The 23,522-nt window shown below is 45.3% G+C and overlaps 1 protein-coding gene across 7 annotated transcripts in view; it reads left to right on the top strand.

Annotated features, from left to right (window-relative positions):
* The window catches only part of POLD1 (DNA polymerase delta 1, catalytic subunit), a 1,263,933-nt gene that overhangs the window by 341,192 nt on the left and 899,219 nt on the right, over positions 1-23,522 (top strand). For all 7 annotated transcript variants that reach the window (XM_069605393.1, XM_069605349.1, XM_069605354.1 and 4 more), the window contains one exon: positions 19,614-19,743. In XM_069605393.1, coding sequence (XP_069461494.1) covers positions 19,614-19,743 — 130 coding nt within the window. The remainder of the gene's footprint in view (positions 1-19,613; positions 19,744-23,522) is intronic.

Genomic DNA, 23,522 nt, shown 5'->3' with positions numbered 1-23,522 from the left:
GAGTCTCTCCAGTCAGGGTTGGACTCTGCAGACCGCATCAGCAGAGCCATGGCAGCGAGCACGGTCATACGCAGGTTTGCGTGGTTGAGAAAGTCGGGATTTGCACCTGATGTGCAGTCCAGACTTCTGAACATGCCCATTGACGGCACTCCGCTGTTGGCAGCAAGGCGAACGAGAACCTGGAGAAGCTGCAGACCCGAAAGCGGCAGCCAAATCACTCGGCACAGCCACAAACTTCACACTTCAGTGCACCAGCTTAGAGTAGCAGGTACTTTGTTTACTACTCCTCATTTGGAAGAGCAAAAGGACTGATCGGTCAAAGAAAGTTCCCCCATGGTGGACGAGGATGAGGTGGCAAGCCAGCCCAAAAAACATATTTCTTTTACCCTCAGCCTCTGCTTCAGCCACCTCCATTCTTTTGAATGGATTGTCCTCCAACGTATTCCTCATCTTATGATATCTTTGTTTCCAGCTTCAGAAAGTGTTCTTCTCTGCAAAGGGTGCTGTGTGTCGAGACGATCGACCCGATGTCCGACGACTGCTTCCATCTCAGTTAATGTCATTCTTGCGTACATATAGCATGCGCAGCAGCCTGTTGGCTCCAGTTCTGTTTTCCACAAATGCGATTGCTTTGAGAATTACAGCGCGCTTCAGTTTTCCACCAAAAAATGTTTCGAGATGTCCTCGTCTTTGACTCCTACTACTCTAAAGATGGGCTTCAAACTGTGCCTACATAGCGGCGCCAAAATGTCCATCACAGACCCGCATAAAATATGCATCTGGTGCCTGGGTGTCGAGCACAAAAACGCTGACTCTCGATCCTGTCAGTCGATGACGGCTAAGGCCTTAAAAGAGCAAAAAAATCAAAACTGTCAGTGGGTAGGATTGTCCCGTAATCTGTCTTCTCCTTCGAAATTTGGTTCATCCCACGAGTCGAGAGATTCATCTCCTCATAAAATGAAAGTTGAAATAATGATCCCACTTGAGGAGCACATACCTCGTCATCAAACAATCGAAGAAAAGGCCTAGATCACCCTCTACTTTTTCTGTTTCTTCCTCAAATGAAAAGAGCAGAGTGTACCCAACTAAATCCTCCTCCAAAGATGACTGGGAACTCTTTAGCAAGAAAATGTGTTAAATCTTCGAGGAACAAGCCTCGTCCTCCCCGAAACATAAGAAAAGTTGCCAAGCATGAGGCCAAGGCAAAACCCAACGCGCCCTCGAGCCAGGGTCATATAAGCCTAAGACTTCTCGAGTGCCTTTGAGTACTCTACGAGACGAGAAATCATCAAAGTAACCGTCGAGTCGAGGGTCGAGTCCCTCGAAGCACAAGTCCAAGGGCAAGGGCAAAGCATTGATACCATCGACGCCACAGACGTTGACACTGATGCAAAAAATATCGATGCCGGCTGTGCATTCATCGACGCCTTTGCCTCAAAAAGGGCCTGAAGGATCTGAGAAAGTGTGACCATCTTGAACTGAACCTGAGGAACTTGTTTGAGTATCTCAAATCCAAGTTTGGTCTCAGTCCTTCTTGGGGATTAGGAAATGGGGAGAATACCATCCTTTGTTCCTGTGCATCACAGGTACTGGTTCTATATCACTTTTCTCTAGCATGGTCAACATCTCCTGCAACACAAATGATCTGGAACATTCAGCGAATGGCTTCCCGGTGGATGAAAAAGAACAAGTTACTTCTTACCTTGTAACGTTCTTTCGATGGGATGTTCCTCTGACGTATTCCTTATCTATGATATTTGTATCTCCAGCTTGCTGGCCTCGGAAAATCTTTTCCCAGTAGAGGGCGCTGTGCGTCGACGTCCGTCGAGTAGGTGTTCCTCGACGGTCACCGTATCGATGCCGACGTCATCATGCCTATAAATGGCCACGCGCAGCGACCGTTGCTAAGTTCCGTTTTGTAGAGTAAAGTAGTTATTGTATGAATGGCTACTACCCTTGAAGGAGCGTAAAATGCAACCACAAGGGAAATGTTACTGCGGGGATGGATGGGAGGGGCGATAAGGAATACCTCGGAGGAACATCCCATCGAAAGAACGTTACAAGGTAAGAAGTAACTTGTTCTTCGAAGGGATTGTGTCTTCCGACGTATTCCTTATCTATGATGGACTCCCATAGCAGTGGTATGTGACTGGAGGCGGGAGTAAGAGATGCCATATTACCCTTTAAGAATGAACAGTGTAATACAGCTTTGCCAAATCTAGTCTCTTGACTAGAGGAGCAATCCAGACTATAAAATTTGGTAAAGGTATGTGCGGACGACCATGTGGCAGCCGCACATATGTCTCTAATTGGTACCCCTCTTTGAAGAGCTGAGGATGCTGCGATACCCCTGGTCGAATGAGCCCTTAGATTTTGAGGGGGCTCTTTCCCTGCCAGTTTGTAGCATTCCAGAATGGCTAAAATAATCCATCTGGAGATGGTTTGTTTGGTTATTGGTAATCCTAACTTATATCCTGCGTAACCTACAAAGAGTTGGTCTGCTTGTCTAATTTTAGCAAGTCTACTGATATAAAAACTCAAGGCTCGCTTAGGGTCCAGCCTGTGTAGTCTCTCTTCCTCTTTCCCCGGATGGGGAGGAGGATAGAATGAAGGTAGAGTAATCTTCTGAGTAATGTGAAATTCCGAAACTACCTTTGGGAGGAAGTTAGGCTTCACCTGTAGCACTACTTTGTCCTTGTGAAAAGTTGTATGAGGAGGTTTACAAGACAGGGCTTGTATCTCGCTAACCCTTCTAGCAGATGTTAATGCTACCAATAAAACAGTTTTGAGGGTGAGAAACTTCAATGAGCAAGAGTGGAGTGGTTCAAAAGGAGCACCCTTTAGGAAGTTTAAAACTAGATTTAAGTCCCATAAGGGAACTTGGAATGGTCTTGGAGGGTAAACATTAGTTAGACCTTTCAGGTATTGTATTACCAATGGAATTTTGAAATACGACGGCTCCTATGCAGTGCGCTTAAAGATCGATAGCGCCGCGAGATAGCCCTTAATAGTGCCAATTTGAAGGCCCGAATTTGCCAAATAAAGTAAGAAGGATAACACTGCAGGTGTACCACATGAAAAGGGTTCGATATTCTTTTCTGTGCACCAGCTGCAAAATGTATTCCAACGGCAGCGGTATAGAGTCTTAGTTGCCTGTCTTCTGGTCGAAAGCAACACCTCCATGACGTCATCTGGAAGGTCCCAATCCTTGTACCTCAACCTTTCAGATACCAAGCGTGAAGGTTGAGGGTCTTGATGGCTGGATGGAGAACCTGACCTCCCTTCTGCGAGAGAAGATCCTCTTTGTACGGTAGACGAATTGGAGGACAGATGGACATGTCCAGAAGGTCCGGGTACCACGTTCTCCTGGCCCAATCCGGGGCAATTAGGATCATGGTCTTCCGAAACCTTCTCAACCTCCTGATCATTTGAGGAATGACAGGGACCGGAGGAAACGCGTACAGAAGTGGGAACTCCCAGTCCACTACGAACGCGTCTCCTAGAGCTCCTCTCGGGGGAAATTCCCTTTAGCAAAATCTGTCGCACTTCCTGTTGATACTGGTGGCGAACAGATCCACTTGAGGGGTTCCCCAAAGGGTGAGGATCTCTTGAAGGACTTCCTGAGCTATCTCCCATTCGTGGGAGACTGTGTTCTGCCGCTCAGAGCGTCCGCTGTCAAGTTCTTCTCTCCGGCTAGGTGAATTGCCGAAGGAGAGATTCCTTCCTGAATTGCCCAAAACCAGAGCTGCATCGCCTCTCTGCACAGTGGCAGTGACCCTACGCCTCCTCTTTTGTTGAGGTAGTGCATGGCCACTGTATTGTCTGTCATTATCAGGATGTTTCTCCCCCGTAGAGACGGCAGAAAAGCCTTCAGTGCCAGTCTGATGGCTCTCAGCTCCAACAGGTTGATGTGTAGTCTGGACTCCGATGGAGACCAACGACCGCTGATGGTCAAGTCGTTGGCATGGGCTCCCCACCCCGTGAGTGAGGCGTCTGTGACTACTGTTATCTCCGGCAATGGTTGCCAAAACAGTTCTCCTTTCAAGATGTTCTCTGGAGAGGCCCACCATTGAAGGTTGTGGGCTACCTTGTCCGGAATCCGGAGGAGATCTGTTTTCCTCCCTGAGAATTCTGACCACTGAGTCCTCAGTGCCCACTGAAGGGATCTCATTCTCAGGCGAGCCTCTGGCACAAGGAATATGCAGAATGCCATTAGGCCTAGCAACCTCAAAAAGTCGTAGGCTGGGAGACGTTGGGCATTTTGAAATCTGGTGACCATCTGCAGAATATCTTGAGCCCTCACCTCTGGTGGCGAGGCTTTTCCCAGGGACGTGTCCAGGACTGCTCCAATGAATTCGAGTCTCTGTGATGGTATCATCTGTGACTTCTTTAAATTGAGGGAGAAGCCCAGCCTGTGAAGGGAGTGGCAGACATAATCTAGTTGGATCCGAGCTTGTTCCGAAGAAACTGCTCTGATCAACCAATCGTCCAGGTAGGGGTAGACGTGAATCCCTTCCCTCCTTAGACTCGCAGCCACAACCGACATTAGCTTGGTGAAGACCCTCAGGGCGGAGGTCAACCCAAATGGCAGAACTCGAAATTGATAATGAGAGTTGCCAATTGCGAACCTCAGGTACTTCCTGTGCTTGGGATGGATTGGCACATGGAAATAAGCATCCTGAAGGTCCAGAGATACCAACCAGTCCTGAAGCTGGAGGGCCTGAAGGATCTGAGAGAGAGTTACCATCTTGAACTTGTCCTTCCTGAGGAACTTGTTCAATTCTCGTAAGTCCAGGATGGGTCTCAGTCCTCCGTCTTTCTTTGGTATGAGAAAGTAGGGGGAGTACCAGCCCTTGTTCCTGTCCGCTACAGGTACCGGTTCTGTGGCACCTTTCTCTAGCAGGTCTACAACTTCCTGCAAGAGGAGCGGATCCGGCACTTTCAGAGAGCTGTTCCCAGGTGGATGTCTCTGAGAGATGCGTAGAAAAGGCAGGCAGTAACCTTGGGCAACTGTCTCCAATGCCCAAGCATCTGACGTAATAGCCTGCCATTCCGTCAGATGGTGAGTTAACCTGCCCCCTACAGGTGTCTTGTGATGGGAGACCTCAGAGTGGTTTGGGAGAGGCTGATGCAGTTGCCAAAGGTAAAGCGGCTCCTGCTTCTGCTGATGCAGCTTTCTTTCCTTTACCCCGTCCACCACGGGTAAATTTTCCTTGGCCTCTTTGAGTCGGCCGTCCTCTGCCTCTTCCATATGAGGAATAATAGCGAAAGGACCTTCCTCTCCAAGAGGATCCTGAGGGACGAAAATTAGTTTGTCGGATTGCAGCTCCTAGTGACTTAGCTGCTGCTTTAGATGTTTGTAGTTTTTCCAAACTGTCATCCGCCTTTTTACCAAATAGGGAAGAACCGTCAAAGGGCATATTTAAGTCTGGCCTGTACATCAGAAGCCAAGCCGGACTTTCTCAACCACGCATGCCTGCGGATTGTGATACTTGCCGCCATGGCCCTGCTGATACTGTCAGCAGAATCAATGCCAGTTTGAAGGGACTCGCACATTGCATCTTTACTATCTCTGATGATATTTAAAAATGCGTCCCTTTCTTCTCCTTCCGGTATGCAGTCAGCCGCCGATGAAGCACACTCCCAAAGAGTGTGGCTGAACCTAGCGAGCGTACAAGTTGCATTAATAGATTTTAAAGCCATGCTACAGGCTGAGAAGACTTTCTTAGCCATGGCATCATATTTTTTATCATCCCTATCCTGAGGAGCAGTGGGGTAAGCAGAAGTACTGCCTGATGAAGTTGCAGCCTGGACCACAAGACTCTCTGGAGTAGGGTGCTTAGATAGGTATTCAGGGTCAGCAGCAGATACCCTATATTTCGCTGACAACTTCTTGTTAACCGCAGGGACAACTTCAGGAGTGTCCCAGTTAGTTAAAATCTTTCTTTGTAAAGCAGAATGAAAGGGAACTACAGGATCCTCCTGTGTGTTCCGACTTGAGTGTCGTGTAGACCGATGAGTCCTCTGTCCCCAAGTGACGCACAGGGGAACTTAATAGAAACCCGCTGTGCGACCTTTGAGGCCACAGGTGGGAGATGTCTTCCCAGATCCACGGAGCCTCTGGAACACCGATGCTGCTGTCGAGAAGGAACGGGGTTAAGTACCAGGCAATCACAATACAGTCAGATAAACAAAAGGATCTAAAATGTCTTACCTATCTGGTGTAAGGGTACCCCAGGTAACCTAGTAGAGAGGTTCGAGACTCAGATGATGCGGCGGTCCCTGGAATAGTAGAACCGCAGGTTAGCGTGGATGAAGGGTTAGCCACCTGTAGGAGAGAGGGCTTGACTTGAATCCCAAGAAGGGAAAGGGCGTAGAAGTTCAGCAAGGTAACCAGGGATGATCCAAAGACAAGTCGAGGTGAAGTCCAAAATCCGGCAACAGGTCAACAGTTCCAAGCAAAGGTACAAAAAGGGGTGTCCGAGGGAGTCCGAGGTAGAGTTCCGTGATCAAGATAACAAGGAGCAAGTAGTAACGCCAAACAGGGTCCGAAGCCAGCTGAGAAGCAATGAGCGTTCTGTCTCTCAGACCTTTATACTGAGCGTCCCTGGGTCATGTGACTTCTCTGGGTCATGTGACGTCCACCAAGATCACGTGAGGAACGCCACAGTGTATCACATGACCGACGTGAAGAGGAAACGCCGCCCCTTCTGCTATATGTTCTCCAAGGCAATTGCCAATGCAGAAAGGGTTGTAATCGAGCCCGTACACTAAAGCTGGTACGGAGTTTTTGGTTCTGTGGGTTCACCGAATCACATGAGCCTCGAAGCTTGGGAGGGGATGCTGGGGGAATGTGAGCAGTGTTCTGATGTGTAGTGGCCTGGTGTGCAGAGGATCGCCTAACACTGTGGACCTTTCTCCAGAATATCTGAGAGGTCATCCTGTTGAAAAACAGATGAAGGCGCAGACCAACCCATAAACTCCATAATTCTAGACATTAGGGTTCTATAGAGGGTATCAGCATGTTCCCCTGGGTCTGGTTTGACAAATTCCACTTCTGGGGAAGTGTCTAGGCCACTTGCCTCCTGTAATGCATCCTGAAGGTCTTTCAACCTTCTTTCCTCAGAGGCAAAAGTCTCTGGTTCAGGTAATGTGGTCCTCTGCAGCCCAAAAGGCCTTTCTTGGTCAGAATCTTCCCTTTCTTCACAAATTGAAGTTAAGGGGGGAATGCTCTGGTCTGTGAAATGGTATAAAACCCATCTCTAAGGCAGAGGGAGCCATCATCAGAGGCCTTGAAAAGGTCGATGTCGACGCCGATGTAAAAATCCTCAAAGGTGCCAACAAAGGCGTCGCGAAAACTGGAAGAGGCCTCGAAGAACTCGAGAGGATTGGAATCCTGCTCGAGGATGTCGACGACGTTCTCGACGTCATGTCGGAGGCTCTCGGTGTAACCGTTGGCTGTGGAGTAGCCGTGGGTCTTTCTTTTATCGGCGTCGACTCGATCGACGGATGCGTCGAAGAACCCTTCGATAACGGTGTTGATGGCGCCGATCTATGCTTCGAAGGGGCCTTCGACGATGGCGTCGAAGATGCTTTACTTCCCGATGGCTCATGGCGCTTTCGGGTCGACTCTTTGGCCGGGTGCTTCGACTGGCGGCGTTTAGATTTTTTGGGCTTTTCACCCGGGGTATCACCCTCAGCTGACTTCGAGGGAGACGAGGCTGCTTTCTCGAAGACGCTTAGCATCTTTTTTCTGCATTCCTCCCACTCAGCTTGAGAGCTGTGTTTTGTGGGGCAATTTACTCTTTCAGGGGAACTAGCAGATGACGATAAAGGGGATCTTCTTCGTCTTTTTTTCGAGTGTCTAGACCTCGACGAGTGGTGGGAACCACTTCGAGACCTAGACCGAGAATGCTTTTGACGGTGAGGAGACGAATGTCTCGACTCTACAGCGGTAACTTTCGAGGAAGTTAAAATTGACTTACCTCTCTCAAGCTTCCCCTTACGCTCCTTCAAGGCTTTCGCCGTCATGGAAAGGCATTCCGCACACTCCGAACACTGGTGTTCGATTCCCAGACACCACAAACCGATCCTGTAAGGATCCGTCAACGACATTTTCTTCCCACAGTCTCAGCATTTTTTGAAACCGGACTGAGGAGTCGTCGGGTCGGAGGAGGAAGCCATCGAGTACGAGTCGGTTTTCTCGAGGAAATATGAATATATATCGACTGATAAACTGAGCAACGGTATTCCGAGGCACACGAAGCGCGGAAAAACAGAACTGAACAACGGTCGCTGTGTGTGGCCATTTATAGGCATGATGACGTCTGCGTCGATACGGTGGCCGTCGAGGAACACCTACTCGACGGACGTCGACGCACAGCGCCCTCTACCGGGAAAATTTTTTCCGAGGCCAGCAAGCTGGAGATACAAATATCATAGATAAGGAATACGTCGGAGGACACAATCACTTCGAAATGGTTTTTAAACCTCTGCCTAAAAAGGCATTTCGAATGGATTGTGTCCTCCCACTTGTTCCTCATCTTATGATATCTTCATTTCCAGTTTATGCTGTTTCGGCAATGTTTTCTCGGCAGAGCACTGTGCGTCGAGATGGTTGACTCGATGTCCTTTGAGGGCTTCCATCTCGGTTGACGTCGTTGTCTAGTACATATACCACATGCAGCGCCAGTTCGCTTCAGTTCCATTTTTCTGCAGATGCAATTGCATCGAGATTAACGGCAGGCTTCATTTTTCATTGGAAATGCGCCTCATCCTCGGCTCCGAATACTCTGAAGACGGGCTTCAAAAAGTGTATAAAATGCGGCGCCAAAATGTCGATCACGGACCTGCCTAAGATATGCCTCTGGTGTCTGGGTGTCGAGCATATTACCAACGAGACTCGATCCGGTCAGTCAATGACAGGTAAGGCCTTAAAAGAGCGCAAATCTAAACTTGCAGTGGGTAGGATTGTCCTTCTAAATTTGGGTTTTCCCACGAGTCGAGAGATTCCTCTCTTCACAAAAAACGATCAAAGAAACGATCCCTCTCGAGGAGCAGACACTCCTCGTCACAGAAAAAAAATCAGCGAAGGTACAGATCACCTTGTTCTTCCTCGTCTTCAGAAAGGAGCGTAGTCTGTCCAACTAAATCTTCCTCCAAAGAGGAGTGGGAACTCTTTAGGAAGAAAATGTTCCAAATCTTTGAGGATCATGCCCGACCTACACAAAGCATAAGAAAAGTGGCCATGCTACGGTCGAAGACTAGCATGACGCCAAGGCGAAAACCTGTGGGCCCTCGAGCCTGGGTCATAAGCCTAAGTCTACTTGAGAGTCCTTGAGTACTCGACGAGAAATCATTGAAGAAGACTGAGGGAAAAGTCCCTCGAAGCACAAGACATAAGCCAAACCGCCGACACCATCAACGCCTTCGAGGTCGATACAAAAAAGTACATTCTTTGTCGCCATTACATCAAAAAAGCCAGGGAAAGGTTTTTAAACCTTTACTTAAAAAGGATTTTTTCTGGTCTTTGGCTTCAATATATGATGGTTATGAAACCTCTGATACCCCTCCATGTGGTCTCCAATTGGAGACCCCTACTATTCAGAATAATACTAATATACCTGAATGCTTTATTTCAGAAGAGACCATGGTTATGGAACTACATGACACCCTACAGACAGTTAGTGGGGTAGATACCTCCCCAGAACTAGATTTTGGGAAACCGGACCCAGCTGATCATGCAGATGCATCCAACAGACGCCCAATGTCCAGACTGGTGGAATTTTTGGTATGGAGTAGACCAGCTCCTGCATTTGAACAGGACGACCTGACTGACATATTGGACAAGGGTCCTCAATATGATCCCATTTTACTACCATTCCATGTGGCACTGCATAAAAAGGTTGCCGCCAACTGGGAGGCTCCAGAGTTCAGCCCGGCAGTAAATAAAAATGTGACCTGAAAACACAGGCATCCAGTAGTGACCCTGGCTACCTGTAAATCCATCCATCTCCAGAAAGCCTTGTACTACAAGCAGCTACATCTGCCTCTATGCAAGCTGCGTTCCCAACCATACCCCCTGATAGGGATGACAAACGCATTGACTCCTGGCAAAGAAAGTCTTTTCTGCTAACAGCATGGCTTTAAAATATGCTAACTTACATTTGCACTTGCAAAATCCACAATCACCCTGTGGGACTGCATAGCGATGGCAGCTGAGAACATCCCTGAAGGTGAGGAAAGATACTGCTTCTTGAACCTGATGAGGGATGGTAAGGAGGCCATGTGCGAGTCTCTGACTCTCTGCAATCAGATCTGGACACTGCTGACAACATCAGCAGGGCCATGCCGACAAGCACTGTCATATGAAGATTTGTGTGTAGAGGAAGTCGGTTTGCACCTGATCTAGACTCCTCAACGTGCCCTTTGACAGCTCACACTTATGTGGTAATAAGGCTAACGAAAACCTTTAGAAGCGGCAGACCTCAAAGGTGGCAGCCAAGTCCCTAGGTGCTGCTATGAGGCAGCCACAGCCTTTTCACCCCAGCGGATCATCTTGGAGGGTGTATGTCCTTTCGCTACTACACATCAACCTTTTGGAGCTGAGGGTAATCCGACTAGCGCTGAAGGCTTTTCTGCCCTCTCTACGGGGAAAGAATGTCCTGATAATGACGGATAACACAGTGGCCATGTACTACCTCAACAAGAGAGGTGGTGTAGGGTCACTTCCACTGTCCAGAGAGGCAATGCAGCTCTGGTTCTGGGAAATTCAAGAAGGAATCTCCCTATCTGCAGTTCACCTAGCTGTGGAGGAGAACATTGCGGCGGATGCTCTGAGCAGGCAGAGCAGTTTCCCATGAGTGGGAACTAGCTCAGGAAGTCCAAGAGATCTTCACCCTTTGGGGAAACCCCCAGTGTCAATCGGAAGTGTGAGCAGTTCTGCTCCAGGGAATTTCCCCCAAGAGGAGCTCTAGGGGACGCGTTTGTAGTAGACTGGGAGTTTCCACTCCTATACAAGTTTCCTCCAGTCCCTGTCATTCCTCAAGTAATCAGAAGGTTGAGACAGTTTGGGAAATCCATGATCCTAATTGCTCCAGATTGGGCCAGGAGGGCATGGTACCCAGACCTACTGGACTTGTCCATCTGCCCGCCAAACATCTTCCACAAAGAGAGGACCTTTTCTCGCATGAGGTGGGTCGGGTGTCCATCCAGAGATCAAAACACTCCACCTTCACCCATGGTTTCTGAGAGGTTGAGATGCAAGGATTGAACCTCCCGTAAGATGTAATGGAGATGTTGCTTTTGGCCAGAAGGCCTGCAACGAAGTCCCTATATCGCTGCAGTTGGAACACATTCTGCAGCTGGTGGAGGGAAAAGAATGTGGATCCTTTTCAGTGTGATACACCTATGGTGTTGTCTTTCCTTTTGCATCTAGCTAATCTGGGGATCCAGATTGGAACCATCAAGTGGTACTTGGCGGCGCACTCAATCTTTAAGCGTACATCTGAAGAAACCTCTTACTTTTCCGCTGATTAGAAATTGAATAAAGGTACTCAGAAATGTTTCCTCCAGTCCTGTTTGGTATCCTAATTTGGTATTGAAATTCCTTGTGTGCTTCTTTCGAGCCTCTTCACTCCTGTCCATTGAGGTTTTTGACATTTAAGTCAATCTTACTGACGGATTTAAAATCCACCCGAAGGGTGAGCAAATTACAGGCATTATCATGCAAGCCACCATTTGCAACTTTTTATAGGGCCAACTACACAAATGCATATGATATTAGTCAAGTACTGTAAATTCTCATTGCTTCCATTACAGGAATTTTACATCCTTAAAGTCGAGGCGATTTTATTATATGCGCTTGACATGTGCTTGGCTAATATAAATCCCTTTTTGGATCAAATACAGGGCCGCATTTGGAAGGATGTGTTGCGATTAGCTAGCTCACTCCCAAATGCGGTTCTCAGACAGGAATTGGGATTGATATCATTGTCTGCCCGTTATAACTGGCGACAGTTAACACGTTTTGCAAAAATGCCTTATCCACTACTTCGCTATATGAAGATTTGCGGAAGATGACCAAGAATCTGAATCCTCCTTCCATTAAAAAATATTATAGAAAAATGTAAGATCTCCTGGATGAGATATCATTAACTCCCTCCGACCATGAATTTCGCCTAGCACATGTCAAGAACGGACTATTCGCTCACGACTGGTGTAAAACTCTAACCGCTATGGAAAAATTTAAGTCCTACAAGGAAGCTGCTAAATTTGCTACAGCTAGATTTCCAGGTAAACAATACCTGCAGCAATTTCCTAGTTCTATAGCTAGAGACTTGTACTTAAGGCTTAAACTCAACCAATTGCCAACCTTGGAGAAAACAAAAAACTGGAGTAAACTAAATGAAATTGGGTCTGGAGACACGTGCAGATTTTGTAAAATGGCCGATTCACATGAAACACTCAAGCATTTAACCATTTACTGTACCTATTTCGAAGTGCAGTGTAATGAAATATTCAAAAATCAATAAGCGAATGAATCAGTCGAATGTAGGGAATGGCTATGGCTAGTTTGCATGTGGGGCTCAACAACTAAAGTCATTTTACGGCTTACACGTTTTCTAACAGTAGTGAATGCCGAATTGGAAAAATACACAGCACCACTTGCGATTTGCTGATGAATCTGAAGTGAAAATTATGAAAAGCATTGTTCCTAGTGACTCAAGGGTAAAATTATAGTCTGTTGTGAATCCCAAAATTAACAATGGGTATAGATGTATGGGAAAAACTGAAAGGGCATGAATGGGGAACTGTCAACTTCATATTATACTTATTTTTATGTATTGGGATGAAGTTGAAGCGTCCTTTTTTTAGTTTGATATTGTAGTATTATTATTATTATTTATTTTTACATTTGTAAAGCGCCACGCAGCCCAGAGGCATCGGGGCGCTGTTGCAAGAAAATGACTTAGTTGCAGTGCAGGGAGGGGTAGGTCGAGGGTGTTACAGCGAGATTGTATCCACCCCTAGCCTGGGAATAGTATCAGTAACTCTGAAGCCATCAAAATGGAAATTTTATATATGAAAACCATATGAAAATTGAAAATGAAACCTGTGTAATGTAAAAAGTATGTTGTAAAAGTTTGTTAAACTATAGACAACGGTTTCAATAAAAAAATTTTTTAAAAAATGGGGCCAAAGTTGTCTTGAGAATGAAAACCCCTTTTCTTCCGAAAGTTGTTTCTGACTTTTACAGCTCACAAAAAACTGTCTACCAACATTCTAGCCACCTCCACACCCTAGTATGTAGGAGGAAAAGTACACAGACTACACCCTAAAAGGACGTTAGTTTTTATGTATCATGCATGGCTAAAATACAGAATGACCAACTTTTTGTGGGGTTCACCGGACATAAGTTGGGTCTGGCAGTCACCAAACAGACATTATCCAGATGGATATTCCCATGCATCACAGAATGTTGCAGACTTGCAGGAAAAGATCCCCCAGAAGGCCTGCGGGCTCACTCCACAAGGGGCATGACTGTCTTCTGCTTTGCAGAGAGAGGTGCCGATTAATTACCTTTGTGCAGCAGCCATATGGTCTACCATTCATACCTTCACAAAACACTACTGTTTGGACTCTGCTTCAGGCCAGGAGCGGAGATTTGGAAAGGCAGTTCTACATTCTATCCTTGATAAAAACCTTAGAATACATTTTATGATTCAAAAATTCTTATTCCCTCCTCATACTGCTAAAGATGAGGAATACGTGGGAGGACACAATCCATTTGAAGAACAAGTTACTTACCCCTGTTAAAGTTCTTTCGACTTCATTTTCTCCCACGGATTCCTCATCGCCCCTCCCAACCTACCCTGCAGTAGAAATTCCGTGCATTACACCTTGCGTTCCTTCAGCGTCAAACACTCTCTGGTCACGCTAAAGCCGGTTATTCTGTGGGTTGAAGGCAAAAAAACGGAACTGAATAACAGGCGCAGTGCGTGCCACTTATACCTCCGGTGACGTCAACCTCAAGACTGAGGCTCTCGAGGAACATCGAGTCGACCTCGACAATGCAGAGCTCTCTCTGCCGAAAAACATTTTCTGAAGCAGCTGACACTGGAAGGGAAGATATCTAAAGATGAGGAATACATGGGAGGAACATCTATTCTAGGGGTAAGTTACTTATTCATCCCGCGAAATGCACAACATGATCCCCTGTACCCAACACAAATCTTACAACAACACAAAAGTATAAATGATCCAATGCCCTCTTAAAGAAACCAAATAAATCAGTGCGTGGAGGGAAATTTCTCTGAAAAGGTGAATATCTGTAAACAATGGCTTATATGCAAATCTAAACGTTTAAATACTAAACACAACATAAAGTAAACTCCACAATGTTGGAATCTTAACTCGACCTCGCAAATGACTAGTACAAAAATGTATTAGTAAAGAAGTATACCTTTTACACTGCACATCAACAACATGCATAGCCTACATATAATCTATTCTAAAAACACCCCATAGCAGACATAAAGTTGATTCTAAAAACACACCATATTACTATATGAACAAACAGAAATAATCTACACCTTAAAATAAATATACACATACATGCACATGTTAATGCACCACTCCAGTGGACACTGGCCGCAGTGTTGGCTAACTGCACACATCAGAATACAGCAACGACTATGACAAATTCGGTCTGGTTAGTCACATAATTTTTCCGCCTACTTGCACCAGACTGCGCCTCAACACCTCTGACTTCCGTAAGCAGCGAAGACCTGTGACAAATTTAGGCACGCTGGGCATATAGCGAGTCTCACGCCATCACCTGACTCCCCTCAGCACCCATCCACATGCCTGACCTCATGGGTTGCCTGTTCTACCGTAGCTTGCCCACACCTGCTAAGCCTTTTTTGGCCAAATGTACACATTCATTCTAATCCTACTCCATGACCCCCAACACTCTGACTTCGTTTCCCGAGGACGTTCCCACCACCAGCACATTGAGACTATAATACTGGTAAAAGGCGCACTATATAAATGACAGCTACAATACAATTAACTGCAGCGCATGCACCCACAGTTAGTCGCTAGCTCTTGGCATACTTCTACTAACATTTTTATAGCACACTTCACACCAAACAACTAAGTTAACATGCCAACTGCCGACAAGAACACATACAACATCAGTAAACAACGTTAAAATGAAATTCTATTAACTCATCAAAACAGTCACACGTTAAAAATTTTCTTAAACAGGGCGGGAGATTTCAACATGCGTTTCTTTTAGGTTATTCTTACCGTCTGTTTTAATTTATTGTTTCATACTTGTTAAACTTAACGCTGGTCTTCCAAGCGCTTAGACACATAAATTCCCCTTACTAGGTTCACTGACACAAACCCAAGGTAGCTAATGGGGTAACTAGTTAGCCATGTGTGTGTTTGCAGACTGTTTCAGGAGTACCCACATATTGCAAATTGATTTTTGGGTACTTTTAGACCTCTTTAAATGGAACCTCGGTCAATCTGTGCCAAACTACAAAAGAATAGTAAGTTGGACTAAAAGTGAAGTCCTTGTGGAGTTTTCATGCAAGTCTGCCCAACGGTTTGGGCTGTACCTGCGACTACAAATTTGTCTGTCTAGAATGAATGGGAAAATGTACATGTTTTGAGAGCGTTACATATTGATTCTGTAAGGGTGCAGAGGAAGGACTCTGACAGAAAGTTGGTATGTTTGAGGCTTAAGACTTTTATTAGATAATAAAGCAAGATAATAAAGATCTATGGTGTCAAGAAAACCTCACTCCTCCTTTGGTTTGGCATACTTGGTCAACTTCCCTGCCAGGTACTGCCACGAGGAAGGTGACTCGTATCACTCTCTTGGTTTGGGTCCAGACCCTTGTTTCTCTCCATATCTCTTTATGTCCCCTTGGCTGCCTTGCTTGCCAAGTACTGGCATGATGAGGATAGTCCTGCTTATGTCTGTACAGGGTTTTTGCTTCCTGTACCTTCCTGCCCCTACCGGTTCGCACGTCTCTCCTGTCACCTAGTCTGTTCTCATGATGTTCGGCAGGTTCTTCCTGGGGGTCTCTCTCCCACTCGTGTGGAGCGCATGCATCTCTGTGTCTCGGTGCCTACACCTCAGGGATCTCCTGCCTGGCCTTTGGACTGACGGTATGGACGCTGCATTCGTGTCACCATTTGCCAGCCTCCCCTTACTGCCTGGAAGCAGTTGGGCAAAGGAGTTTCGTTGTCCCCTTGACTCTGGGAGTGGGCTGCTCTTGGCCTTCTCTGCGTCTGCTCTTTGCTTCCCGGGCTCCATGGTCTCTTGTCCTGGTTGGCTGCCTCCTCCTAATAGGCAGTCCTTTAGTTTTTATGGCATAAAAGTAACCATGCCTCAGCCAAAGTCTATACCGCTTCAGTTCCCTTCAGTTCCTTCTTGGTATTGCTCTTTATTGTTCCTGTGTCCCACCTCGTCCTGGTACTTGGATTACCTATGTCCCTGATGTTTCTTTGTGCCAGTACTTTTCAGAACTCTGTGGTAGTCTACTTTACAACAGTACATAGGTCTACTGTCTACAAAGAGGTTAGCAGAAGGAGAGGCTAGAGTTTGTGGGGGTCTGATGTTCTCATAAGGGCTATACCCTAGATGGTCATCCTTATCCCTAATGGGCTATTGATGTGAGTGGGGGGAGGGAGGAGTCCCTCCCACAGTATATCACCCCCAAGGCGACTATTGCGTGGTGGCCTGGCCTCATGGAAAAGGGCTCCCCTGGGGAGAAGTGACAACATGTAGTGAATCGTCATATTTAATTGAACAGTGAAAAGGTTGAGCTGCACAAAAAGTGCTCCTTCTATGGGGATTCTGTCGCTATTGCAAACCTGCAGAGTGAGTGAGTGAGTGCACTGAAATTAGTTGTGTAGTCCTATCAAGGATACATTTCTGTTCTCAGTGAAACATGTATGTGTACACATCAGCAAGGTGTAAACGTGTGGAGGCAGGTGGCAATGAGTGTGCATGTGTTCTCAAGTAAGGCGATTTCCAGTAAATGTATTCTGCAAAAACGAGCTTTGCGGTTGTTATGCAGAATGCTTTGCAGTTCCCTTAGGGAACACTGCAAAAATATTAAGACTACAGGAGTAAGCAGTAAACCAATTGGTAGCAGTCTGCACCACCCAGATTTACCTGGTAGCTGTGGCTGAGCAGTCGGACTTCTCTCAAGAAGAGTAGGGCAGTATATAGAGTATACACAATAGGGCTAAAAACACAGTAGAGCAAACAAACACTGACCAGAGCTTTGTATAAAAAGTATATCATTATTTAAAACACACTTTGGGCAATATACTAGCACTCCAAGTCAAAAGCAAGTTAAAACACAGTCGGATAAAGTATACACACCTCCCTTGATAACTATTAGACAAGTCAGAGTTAAAACACCAAGATTTGTTAAAACAGATGTGAGCGCGTAACCTAGATGGCACTCCAGTAGTTAAATTAAAGGGAGAGAAAAAGGCAGAGCATAGAAATAAAACGGGTCCCAACAGTTTTAGGAGTTCTCCGCAAGGGAATAAAGGCAGTATACACTGTAGAGCCAAAGTTCATAGGCCAGGCCCACTTTAAATGGAGCAAAGCAAAATGTGCCCAGGATCACATGGTTTAAAATGCACTAAAAGTCTTTGCAGAGTGTTCAAAAGAGGTTGGGGTGATTCAAGAAGGTAAAGTTAGAAGCTCTGGGGCTAACCCAGTTGGAAAGCCAAGGATTTAAGGGTCACCTTGGGCAAACCGAAGAAAGGGAGGCCAGGCAGAACACAGTATCTTAAAGAGAGAGGAAGCTCCAGCGGTGGCAGTTGTTCCTGGCAGTGGTTGTAGTTCGTTGTTTCGACCAGGGGAAGAGGGAATCTCATCGAGGAGGAAACATGGAGTCGATGCACTGCACAGGGATGAAACCAGCCGCGGAGTTCGACGGTAAAAGGTGCGTTCCTTTTATTCGCGGTCAAAGTGGTGAAGCTTGGCTATCCGGCCGCCGGGGTGCTTGGCACGGGCGATTCGACCAAGAGACGTCCTTGGAAAGCAAAAGGGGCGAACTGGTTGATCCCACCAGCTCAAAGGAAGAAGACTTGTCCAGCAGAACATCTTCTCTTGTCGTTGGGAAAGTGGCGAGTTCGTTGCAGCAGGGCTTCACTGGTGGTGTCATCGTTGCAGTTGGCTCAGCTTCTTCCCTCTTTGGATTCTTCAGTCCTGTGGCGACTTCTGAAGTTCCAGTTCCAAAGGCCCTGCTTTTATGCAGAAAAACCCCCTTTCAACAGCCTAGCTGTCACTCACACGTGCTAAGTGGTGAGCCGCTCACCACTGGGCCAATCAGAATAGAGTGCGTCTTGAGTTGCTAAGGCAACACAGTCCAGGGTGCCAATTCCCCTCCCCACACATCCTGTGGAACCCAGACAGAGTGGCACCATTTGGAGGGCTTCTGTGGAGAAGCCCGCCAAAAAGTGGAGCAAAGGACTCGACCTTGGTTAGAGTTACAGAGACGGACACGAACACCATTGGCAAAAAGACCCAACTGTTGATTTAATATTAAATAAATAAACCGGCGGTATCTTCAACATTGTACCAAAAAGTGGTGCGTTTAAGATCAATGGGAAAATCCCATAGAAAATATTCTGGTGGAAGATTTCGCGTGGTAACCACTGCCACCAGCCAGAAACTCGACAAGGGGGGGACTGGACAGTGCCCCCTTGAAAACGGACCCAGGGGCAATCGAATTAACCCCTTCCAGTACTTCCACAATATGGTGGTTTGTACTGGTTCTATTCACAATTTTGGACTAGTAATGTCAATGGCGACTTTACATGCCCTGGGAGACAGTAGCCAGTCCCAGGGTTGGAGTCTGTTTGGGGGTCACTATAACACCCCTGTGTTACTGCACTGAGGGTGCTGTGTAACACATACACAACAAATAGATGATACCCTATGGAGTAAAAAAACATATCCCATAAGCACACAAATAGTCAGAGACATACCTCAAATCAGGCCTAAGAGTGGGAGTAAAAGGGTCTCACTCTTAGCAGGAGAAAAAAACAAACTCCAAAAATCCAGCAAAGCTGCTGGGGGACTCACTAGGTTTGGGAAATTAGCCTTGTAAAATAATTCTCCCTAACAGCGGTTTTAAAAAGCAGTAGAATTGCTGCAATAAAGTCTACAAAGGGACTGTTCCTGTAGATTCTCTTAGAAACCGAAGTGAAACGTTTTTGCTTAGTTTGCTAAGTAATTCTGCAACCAAAGTTTCTTAGTTTTTGCCAGGTTTCTTTTCAGCATACTAAATGAATACTTTTACTGGTCAACAATCCAGCAAATTTGTTTTCCGCAATTTCGTTAGAGGAGCATTGAAATTGAATTTTGTGAAGTGAAATATCGTGCATTTGTACGGATTCTGCTGGCAACATTAGTAAGGTAATGAGTGTTCCCCTTGAGGAGAACCTGTGCACCTTCACATGCGTGCTGCAAGTGTCTGTTCTACGGTTTAAATGTCTCTGTACTACAAGAGAAAGTGTCAAACTTGTCTGTGCTTCTATCCCTGATCGATGCATATCGTATCCCATAGGTGTCACTGTCACAGCTGGAAGTTGACATCAGTTGGACTGATTTCATCAGTCACCCGGCAGAGGGGGAGTGGCAGAAGATTTCCCCATTGCGTGTCCTGAGCTTTGACATTGAATGCGCTGGTAGGAAAGGTAAGGGAAGATGGGCCTCAGCCAAGTGCTCACCTCAATGAGAAAAGGGACTACTGGTCCTCAACCACACCCTACCTGGGATATGGTAAGATATTGGGCCATACCTATGCCACCTTTGCAATATGTTCGGAATATGGGTTTCATTGAAATTTTATGGAATAAGTGGCCCTTGCCCACACTGAGTTAATTGAATGGAATATTGAGCCTGATCCGTTCTGTCTTTTGGTTTATATTAGAGAATACTGTGACACTTACCCTCCACCACAAATGTCTCTATTCCTTGGTGTATCTGTCTTTCAATGTCTCAGTTTCACATTCTTTCTTTCTCTTTGTCTGCCATTCGTCTCGCCTCCTTTTTTTACCCTTTGCTCCTGTCTTGTACCTCCACTTTCTAGCCTGAGTTGATTATACAAATCACCAACATTCTCATTGATAAAAAATTAAAACCACATACTGAAACATTTTTGAAGGACTGCTGCAGTGGTCTTGTTTCAACTTGCAAATATAGGAATATTTCTAATTCCTCTTGGTGGCTTTGCAAATATAGCAGATAAGCTTTAATTATCAAGTACAGTCTGTCAACATCAGGGCATCTGTAGGAGCCCATAAAGCTAATCTCTTGTCACATCGGAATGTTTCCGGAGTACCATTCTGCATGTGCACAGACTCCACTAAATGTAATCTAAAGGAGTGCGCTTGTCTCATTTCTGCATTGGGGACCCCTGGTCCTATCTACACCAGTGCTGTCCTTCACACTCCTGCCAAATGCTTTTGGGTACTTGACACTTTGTCAATTCCTGGGAATGTTTTTGCTGGGATAGAATTCTTTTTACACAAATAGTGATTTTCCCACATGTCCACATAAGTGCCACTACTGATCCACGATTACTTGTACCGCACAGGAGAATCCTTAATTGTTGAATGCATTTATTTTCCACTGTGATTTCCTCTGCTTGCTCAACACCCTTTGAATAGTAGGGAGGTTTGAAAATGCTTGCTGGCCCTTAGTCTTATTTTGCAGATTCGACTCTTTTGCTGAAAGGGTTTTTGGTAACATCAGGCATTGTTAGTTCGCATAAAACCTTATACATTTCTCACACACAAATATACATTTCATTTTATAAAACAAACGTACAAAGATATAAAAATGAAGACCATGCTAAAATGCCATACAATGGAAAAAGAAAAGATTTAATCAAAATCACAAACATTATCATAAAATCTTGAAAATATCTCTCCCAGCCTTAAATTTATTTTTCCCCCCTTTTTGACCTCGTTGTTTTCATTGCCGTTATTCCACTGTAAAGACATTACAGATTAAATTATTTTTTTGCCTCCAATTCCTCCGTTCTATTTTGGAGCAGTAAATTCAATGCAAGAATTAAGGAAATATTTACACCTCACATACAGCGACTCCAAAACAAATTGATAGATATTTGAAAATCCCCATTGAATCTATCTTTGAGATAGAGAGCTCGCTTAGACCCAAAGTGGGTACATGTTAAGACAAGGTGCTTAAGGGTTTCTAACATGTCAGTCTCTCCACAGAAACGACATGTAAGGCTAAGTTGGTTTGAATTAAGCACCTTTTCTTTATGTATCCAGTGATGTATTCTTTCTAAAGTCGGCATCTGATTGAGTCTAAACATCATAAATATTACTCTCACCCTATGGCAAGGGAATCTTTGTAAGTAAAGGGGAATACATTCCCTTGCATGCCCGAAATTAGAATATTCCATATAAGTTGCAAAGGACTCTACGCCATTTACTGTATCCACCCAATCTGCCCTAAATAAAAGTCTCTTGACTAGTCCTGGTCGTTGAACCAGGTCATCTAAGCACAAACCTAGAGTATCTAACAGAGAATTCATTCTATCACTGAATCCCCTGATAGATTTTACTGACCCGGACTCAACAACCTTATTTAACAACTCATATAGGGTGTTAGCAGGTGGATCATTCATTTTTCTAAATAAGGATAATTGTCTCCACAAATATCTACATTTGAGTGAGATAAGACATAGCTCATGACGAATAATGGCGTTAGGGATTGCCATAGATAGGCCCATTACTTCTTTCCACATTTTCCCCTGGACCACATTCAAATATGAGCCCATATCATGGGTACAGATGTCCAGACCATACAAAAGAACCGGCTCACATTTCGCAAGATAGAAACGTCTTATTTGTAAGAGCGAAAATTTACATATCCTAACACTCAGAAATTTAATTTGAGTCTTTAATTTAGACTTTTTTTCTACAAGACTCAATTTCCACATTTTTAGGCTAGATTTATTAGAAAACTTATACTCTAGGTATGTTATAGCCTGGACCTGTTCCACCGGATCATCTCCCATCTTCCAGATGTATGATTTGACAATTCTCTTCTTAGAAACTACAATCGTTGAGGATTTTGATGCATTAGGGGAAAGATTGTTCATCATTGCATATTGATAGAAAATATTCATCTTTCTACGAAGGCCACGTGGGGTCCGGTCAAAAAGAATAAAATCATCCGCAAAGGCCAGCCACTTGATAACCAAACTCCCCAACCTTACCGGAGCAATGGAAGGACTCTGCCACATGTCCTCCACATCGCTAACATACAGGTTGAAGAGCGTGGGTGCAAGTGAGCAGCCCTGCTTGACCCCAACCTTAGTATCAATGGCATCAGAAAGAGAACCTTCTTGGGTTAAGCGCACCCTGACTGAGGTATTCCTATGTAACAGAGCCAAGAGTTGGACAATCTTACATGGAAAATTAATTGCTAGTATTTTAGTCCAGTCTTGCTCTGATAACCCTGTCGAAAGCATTAGAAAGGTCCAAGGATGCCATAAAAACTTCACCCATGTTGGATTGATGGACTGAATCTCTTAAATGGGCCAAAATATTCCCTTTCAGGTCTGTTCCTAAGCCTTCTCTAAAGCCAACCTGAAATTTGCTAAAGCAAGCATTCCTTCTAATCACTTTATTAAGGTCCCTTAAAAGTAAAATTCCAAAGACCTTACCAGCTGCATCCAAAAGCGCTATTGGTCTATAATTCTGGGGGTTGAGAACGTCCCCTTTTTTGAATATAGGGACAGTAATGCTTTGGGCCCAAGATTTAGGGATAATATGATATTTGAAAATCATCAAATATGGGTTTGAACAACTCTGCCCACATTTCAGGGGCCGCCTTTATGACAAAAGGGGGAATACCATCAGGGCCCGGCGCTCTGGATGGTTTGAGTGTATTAATAGCCCACATAATATCCTCAATATCCCAGACAATCACCCACCACTGGTGGACCTAAGTCCAAATCCTGTTCCCTAGAGAAGGCAAGGCAAACTTTTCCTTATAGAAGGAACACCACGCCTCCGCTTGGATGGGGCAATCAAGTCTGCCTTTTACAGGCATAAGTGTAGTATTGACAGTTGCCCAACATTTTACATCTCTGCCCTTGCAGAGGTTATACATCATCGATTGGTGTGCTTGAAGATATTGATCCATTCTCAAGGACTTAATCAAATTTTTGTGTTTCAGGATAATTTGTTTCTTTCTAAGCTGTAGTTCAGAAAAGGAAATGGGTAATTCAAGGCTTTAATTTCCCTATGTTTAGTACGCTTAGCGCTTTGGATTCTAGGGTCACCTGCCCTCCCCCTTGGTTTCAAAACCTCCGTATCACTAGTCCTACTAATTCTATAAACACATGACATTATAATGTTATAGTAGGATCCCCCCAAATCGATGTCCCCTTCCCTACTAATTTGATGCAACACTAGGGACAGGTTCTCCAAAA

Source organism: Ambystoma mexicanum, chromosome 1p (genome assembly GCF_040938575.1).
Source record: "Ambystoma mexicanum isolate Mex_15411 chromosome 1p, UKY_AmexF1_1, whole genome shotgun sequence".
Classification (NCBI taxonomy): domain Eukaryota; kingdom Metazoa; phylum Chordata; class Amphibia; order Caudata; family Ambystomatidae; genus Ambystoma; species Ambystoma mexicanum.
Note: the sequence above shows the minus strand (reverse complement) of the source record. Positions and strands in the feature narration are given on the sequence as shown.